This window comes from Austrofundulus limnaeus, unplaced genomic scaffold (assembly GCF_001266775.1).
Source record: "Austrofundulus limnaeus strain Quisiro unplaced genomic scaffold, Austrofundulus_limnaeus-1.0 Scaffold65, whole genome shotgun sequence".
In the NCBI taxonomy this organism is placed as follows: domain Eukaryota; kingdom Metazoa; phylum Chordata; class Actinopteri; order Cyprinodontiformes; family Rivulidae; genus Austrofundulus; species Austrofundulus limnaeus.
Genome location: NW_013952467.1, coordinates 1,884,738 through 1,891,685, shown reverse-complemented (window position 1 = coordinate 1,891,685; position 6,948 = coordinate 1,884,738). Strand labels below are relative to the sequence as shown.

Here is a 6,948-nt window from a genome sequence, read left to right as displayed (position 1 = left end):
GTGTGTGTGTGTGTGTGTGTGTGTGTGTGTGTGTGTGTGTGTGTGCGTGTTCAGTAGCCTTCATGCATTCCTCATATCCTCACACTCTTGGCAGGATCTTACAGAGACACAAACACCACCTCATTCCTGAGATGAGGACTTATTTTCACAGTTATCGCTGGTTATTTACATTTAATCCTCCACTTTAAAGGTTGTGAAGCAAAACCAAAAAAAAATTTTATTACAAAGTTATTGATATTTAACTTCGTTCATGTCAGAGTATGCTAAATTTTCACTTTAGTGTTAAAACAAATTTGAAATTTAATGAAATTCTTTACATTTTTTTAGCAGAGAGTTGTGCGAGGACTCCATGAACCACTCGGTTAGCTCAGCGTCGAGCCTGGACAGCCACGCCCACTCCGAGAGCAGCAGCCAATCACAAACCACGAGGTGGGAGGAGCAACAGAAGCTCCTTGCTCTGGAGCAGTTGTGCGGTGTTTTTAGGGTGYACCTGGGTCACATGAGGTCACTGAGACTCTTCTTCAGGTCAGCAAAAAGTAAAAAATAAAATAAAATAAAAGTCACAAGGAGTTCACGAGAGCTGCTTTGATGTCTTGTTGTTTTCAGGAGTGATTTGTTGTTGTTTGTTTTGTTGCAGTGATGAAGCGTGCACTAGTGGCCAGCTTGTGATAGCCAGCAGAGAGAGCCAATATAAGATCCTGCACTTCCATCACGCCGGCCTGGACAAGCTGGCCGAGGTCTTCCAGCAGTGGAAGTGCTGCAGGGAAACTCAACCTAAAGATCAGGTGGATGCCGTTAAATAAATAAATAAATAAATAAATAAATAAATAAATAAATAAATAAATAAATAAATAAATGTTTAGTCATAATTTTTTTCTGTTGTCATTTCCCTTCAGGTGTCAGATGAAAAGTCTTGCATGCAGTTTTCCATCCAGCGGCCGACCCTGCCGTCCGCCGAGACCCACCCGGAGGAGAGGCTGTACCGACGGCTGGACGTCACCACCTGGCTGCGTCACCTCAACCACAGCGGACAGGTGGAGGAGGAGTACAAGCTGCGCAAGGTCAGCCTGTATTTATGCGGATATTTCGACACTCCCGAGGGGTCGGCCGGGAGAGTAAATGGCTCGTATTGCGCCGTACAGAGGACGCATTATTTTCACCAGCGTTGCTCAGCGCTGCGCAAGAAAAACAAAGAGTGTTTATTCAGCAAGTCTTACAAAAACCYTGCTTTTTCTGTTTCTGCAATGTGGCCTTTACCGAGGAAACATCTCGATCACAGCCTAACTGCCGCTGAGTCATTACAGAAGGATGGTAAACACAAACCGAGTCAAATCCAGAGGAGTGAAATGACTCAGAGGGGTACGCCGGCCAAGAGTAACCATTTCAATATTTACAGAGAGACGTGGTGATTGAAACTGAAAGTTAGACACCGTGGAGCTGGATTTCAAGATGACTTGAGAAAAATGTGTGAAAATGTGAAGCTCGACTCTGTGAATAAACACACTTTGTTTTTCTCTGCGGCACTGAGCAAAGCTGAGAGGAAAAAAAAAAACCCGTCCTCTGTCCTTCAAAGCGGGCTGTGTCACCTTCACCTCTGTGTGCGTGTCATGTTTGCAAACTGTTCCATTCTCACAGTTATCACTTGTGCCCCCTGTTTGCCCTCTGAACGCTCCCTTTGTGCTCATCCTTTTTTGCCCCCCTCTTCCAGGCCATCTTTTTCGGCGGTATCGACCCATCCATCCGCGGCGAGGTGTGGCCCTTCCTGCTGCACTACTACAGCTACGACTCCACCTCTGAGGAGAGAGAGACCTGGAGGCAGCAGAAGCGTGCTCACTATCGCGACATCCAGCAGAGGAGGTGGGCAAATAACAAAAAAAAAAACATCAGAGTGCGACCTGGCTGTTGAGAACATCTGTGCCATTAAAGGGTCATTTGACTGAATAAAAAAAATCACTTTGATTAAAGCATCAGCAGCGTGCTCGGCTCCGTCAGCCAGCAGATAATCCGTCACGCGGCCGCAGCACCGGCTGCCAAAACCGCTCACTCAGTCAAACATTAAACCATATGTGAGTCTGTTGTGGCTTCTCATCGCAGGCGCTGAGCAATCAATACACACAATCAGAGAAGTGTTAAGGGGAGGTGCCGGGTGTGATATAAAAGGTCTCTAGAGGAAAAACATGTCAGCACTTATCAGATCATACTCTCTTGTCAGAGGGAGGGAAAAAAAAGAAAAAACAGCTTTGGTATGCACAAACACACAAGCAGATCCAAGAGACTTTAATATCTCCTCCCTGCCATGGAAAGGTTAATGGTGCACATATTTTCACACGTTCTGTCGCTCTGCCTGTAATGAATGTGATAATTGGACAGGTTTCATCTGTATGGACTATTGAGTACAGCAGAAGGTCTTATCAAAGGGATTTAATTAGAGTCCTTGTTCTGACTCTGATGTTGATTTTTATAAAGACTCTGGAGCTGGAGCAGCCTCCAGGGCCACTAGTTGATCATTAAAAGCGGGGATGTATATCTGTAGCTTGATTCCTTGTCCCCTAACCCTGTGTCCTTCACTTAGCTGCGATAAGTAAACATGAGGAACACAGAAAAACAGTTTCTGATTTCGCAGAGACTGGATATTAACTGGTGTGTTCAAGTTAATCATAATGTACGTATAAAGAGACAGTGGAAAAACAAAAAAAATATAAGATTTATAAGTCTTTAAAAAGTTTATTTTATAGTACAAAAACGGACAAAAAAAGATAAACTACTGCTGCTTTAGTTTTTTTTCTTTTAAGAAACTGTTACAGTTTTGTGAATTAACAAGCTTCATTCTTGATGTAAAAAAATCTGTCTGTGGTCGTCTGGAAGTCTCGTTATTTATGGTGAAAATGTCTGAAATTCTAAAGAACTCTATTTTAGGTTGAGATTTGTTTGAGAGGAAGGAGGTTGTTCTGCTTTGCCCATCAGTTAAGTTCCTTTTATTAATAAATACATCTTCACAAATGTTCAGAGCTCAGCTGCAGTTTCTCACATTTCACAAATGTTTTAATGGACTGAAAAGACTTGACCATTTTAAAAAAAGCTGCAACCACCAAATTCACTTTTACATTTAATTTAAATAAAAAAGGCATTAAAACTGTTTTTTAAATATGATTTTTTTATTACCTCTGCTGATTCATTGTTTGTTGATTGACATATTTAGTAACTCTACATTATAATTTCTCTTTTTTTACATAGAGTTCGAAAATAATAAGAATAAAATAATATTTTGCGATCAAATGGATCACTTTCACATTAGGTTTATCCACACTTCACCTTTCACTCCTACATGTTTGAGTTTTTATTTGAAAATCCCAGATTTCCTCCTTGTTGGATTTGCTTGAATCAAGCTGAAACTGAAATTGCCCTAAAACACTTGATGATTTAAAACAGAACTCAGTAAAAAAAAAAAAACAACAAAACAGTTTTTGAAGCAGAAATGACCTCAGAACATTTCACCACCTGCTTTGCGGTTTCCTGAAAGATTTGTTTGAGGGTTTTGTAAAAAAAAAAAGTTCAAACAGGTCCAGTCTGTTTTTTCTTAGAACTGGAGTTAATCCAGTTAGTGAAAAAAAAAAAACTTAATAATACAACAAAAAACTCAATATGGATCCAGATCATTTAAACTCTGATGAAAATAAGTCACTGTGGACATCCTGGCTCTGAAATATTGTGGTATTTTCATAAAAAAAAAACTGTGAGTTCTGTTATTTGTGTATATTATGTGAAACTTTCATCCCTGATCAGAGAAAAAGTCATGCTTCTCAGCTGTAACTGGTGCTAACTCACAAAACCCACTGAAATATAAAGTGATAAAAACACGTTTCCAAACTCCTGAGCTGCGTCCTCCGGGGACCGAGAACCACACGACGGTGGCTGGGGAGGGTCCAGCGATGCAAACACCCGGCGCTGAAACTAAACAGTTGCGTGGCGTTGCATCAGGTGTGTGTGCGTTATTCCTTCTGGGGCCTCGTGGAAAACAAACAATGTTAATTAAATCCCCTCTGCTTGTTAGGACTTGAGTACATCAGCGGCGCACACACAGAACATTTTTGATGTACTCCCCAACATCTAGAGCGACAACTGGGGGGCTTCATGTTTGTGGTTTAAGTCTCCGAGGACCACTTTGGGCCACTGCCCCCCCCCCCCCACACACACACACACAATTTTTTGTGCATTTACAGCTAACTATTAAAGCTTTACTCCAGAGGAATATTTTCACCAATTACTCTATATGTTTGGGATAATTACTGTGCAGGAGAGAAAAAAACTCTTTCTTTTGCCCTTTAATTTAAATAAGTGAGTTCTGTTTGATTTGTGTGATTCTTCAGATTGTCCATGAGCCCAGAGGAGCACAGCGAGTTCTGGAGGAAGGTCCAGTTCACGGTGGATAAAGACGTGGTCAGAACGGACCGCAGCAACCAGTTCTTTAGAGGAGAGAATAACCCCAACGTGGAGATCATGAGGTCAGATGTTTCATTTTTTTTGTTTAATCTTATTTCCGTCATTTTAACTCCGTCCACTTCCTTAGCTCGCCTCACAGCTACACTTAAAGGGGACCTATTATGCAAAATTCACTTTTTAAAGTTTTTTTTTACTCAACTTTGGGTATGTACTTCTTAAAAAAACAGTCCTAAGACAAAAAAAATGCACCCAGGGGCATATTTACTGTAAGTAAATGTATTTTTAATGTATTTTAATGACAAGTTTTATACTTCTGTCATTTTGTGATGTCACAAGCTGTATGACAACCCACCGGAACCTGCGTTCAGCCCCTTAACTAGCAACCCCTGGGTGAAACTCCACCTCCTCAGTATAAAAAGCCGCCACGGTTGTTGTTGTGCAATGCGCAGCTCATTTTACAACAGGCCTCCAATAGGGCAATGGGTAGAGTGTTGGACCAGAGAGTGGGAGACCAGGGTTTGAGACCAGCATGGACACAATTTAATTATTTATTTATTTTCATTTGTTATGAACACGTTTTCTCATGTACCCCTCATTGTTTAGCTTATTAAAGCCTTGTTAAAGCCTATTTGTTGGAGTTTCTGAGGTATTTTGACCGCTGCTGCTCCCTGCTCTGGTAACAGTATGCAGAGTGAGCGCAGAGCAGAGGAGGGGGAGGAAAAAAAAAAGAAGCTGGGACCATGACTCTGTACGGTTGTACAACGGAGCTTCTGCTATTGTTAGCCATGCTAACGCTGGCTTTGGAGGGCGGAGTTAATGTCAACAGATTTTTGGAGGGCGTTACCAACAGAGCTCATTAACATAAACAGCTCTTCTGAACGGAAGTCAGAGCAGGCAGAACTAGAAAATGGGAAATTTTACTATCTGAGAATTATTTTGTGCATTAAACTGAATGAACATGGTCTGGATAGCCCACAGACATACCATAAAAATTTCTAGGACCCATAATTGGTCTCCTTTAAATTTCAGATTCTGAACCCAGGCGGAACCTCAAATGAGTTTCATGCTTTATTGCCTTAGACTCAGCCCTCTGATGATTTCTGATGCGTGCTCAGAGCTAATGGCTTCTTAAACGAGAGGCAAGAGGATTTGAATAGTGTTGCGTCAGCGACTCCTGGAGTTGCACCTTTTATATGTCTGAAGTGAGTCAAAGTCAGAGCTGCACGTTCAGAGCAGTTCTCTGACTTCCCATCTGTTTCTCAGATCTTACTGATGAATCACACTCTTTTATCTGCTTCATTCAGTTTTAAACGTGTTGTTTGAGCTGGAGAGGCTGGRATCTCTGTGTTGTGGCTCCATAGAAATCATCAAATTTTAACCTTAATGCAGCAGCACAACAATGCACCGTCCTCTGGGTTTTGGCTTTGTTTATACGATACTTATTAATGCATGAAGACTGCCAGGGAAGTTTTCTTCAAAGTAGTGCACGTCTCAAAAAAAGAAAGAAATTGTTAATTGGCTCCCTGGTTCCCAGCAAAGTTGTCATAGCAACTGCTAAAGGAGAGATTGTTGCGGGTTTTTTTTWAAATATATTACCACTAATGTTGAGACACGTTGGTTCATTCAAAGAGTTTGAATGAGTCTTTCTGAGGGTTTTGTCCGAAACATAAGGAGATTTTATTTAACATGATCAAAACCAGTGAGATATTTTCACCCACTTAAAGCAGAGTGAGGTGGAGATGCTCCTGCAGCACTATGACGTCTCTGTTTGTTCCTCCCTCAGGCGAGTTCTGCTCAACTACGCCGTCTTCAACCCCGACATGGGTTACTGCCAGGGCATGTCCGACCTGGTCGCCCCGCTGCTCACAGAGATCCAGGACGAAAGCGACACCTTTTGGTGCTTTGTCGGCCTGATGGAGAACACCATCTTCATCAGCTCCCCGCGGGATGAAGACATCGAGCGGCAGCTGGTAGGAGGATTTACTCTGCTTCTTTCAGGATAATGTAACAGTGGCAGAGTCGGTCTGATCCAAATTAAACTATTCCACCAAACTGAGGTTGTTTACAGCAGGTGACAGCAATATTGTTTGTAGACAAGTTCAAACACAACTCGTGCTACAGTTTGCAGGCTGTAAGGATTTTTAATGTTCCTCCCCAAACAGCGATCTCCATTCAGGCTATTTTTAAAACACCAGTCCCATGAGCACGTCTGCTCAACACCCGTGTTCTCAACTCTTGCAGTGACTTCACTGGTTTCAATCACAGTGTGAGGTTTAGCTGTGTTTAAACTTAAAGAAATTCATGAAGACAGCATCAAACTCCATCGGATGGACCAGGAAACATTGGGCCTCATGCAACAACATGTTCGTATTCTTATCCWAAATTTCTCTTACTTTTGTTCGTACGAAGGGTTCGTACAAACATGTCACGTCAGATTCAACAAACTCTTCTATCTTCAGGAAAAGTGTGTAAATGAGCTGCGTAAATTCCACCTGTTCTATCCAGCTG

General features: G+C 41.9%; 1 protein-coding gene across 4 annotated transcripts in view; it reads left to right on the top strand.

The window, feature by feature from the left end:
- The window catches only part of tbc1d16 (TBC1 domain family, member 16), a 28,771-nt gene that overhangs the window by 13,592 nt on the left and 8,231 nt on the right, over positions 1-6,948 (top strand). For 3 of the 4 annotated variants that reach the window (XM_014010143.1, XM_014010142.1, XM_014010145.1), the window contains 6 exons: positions 328-525; positions 638-785; positions 897-1,061; positions 1,709-1,857; positions 4,368-4,502; positions 6,224-6,410. In XM_014010143.1, coding sequence (XP_013865597.1) covers positions 328-525; positions 638-785; positions 897-1,061; positions 1,709-1,857; positions 4,368-4,502; positions 6,224-6,410 — 982 coding nt within the window. The remainder of the gene's footprint in view (positions 1-327; positions 526-637; positions 786-896; positions 1,062-1,708; positions 1,858-4,367; positions 4,503-6,223; positions 6,411-6,948) is intronic. The other variant, XM_014010144.1, reaches the window with a different exon arrangement.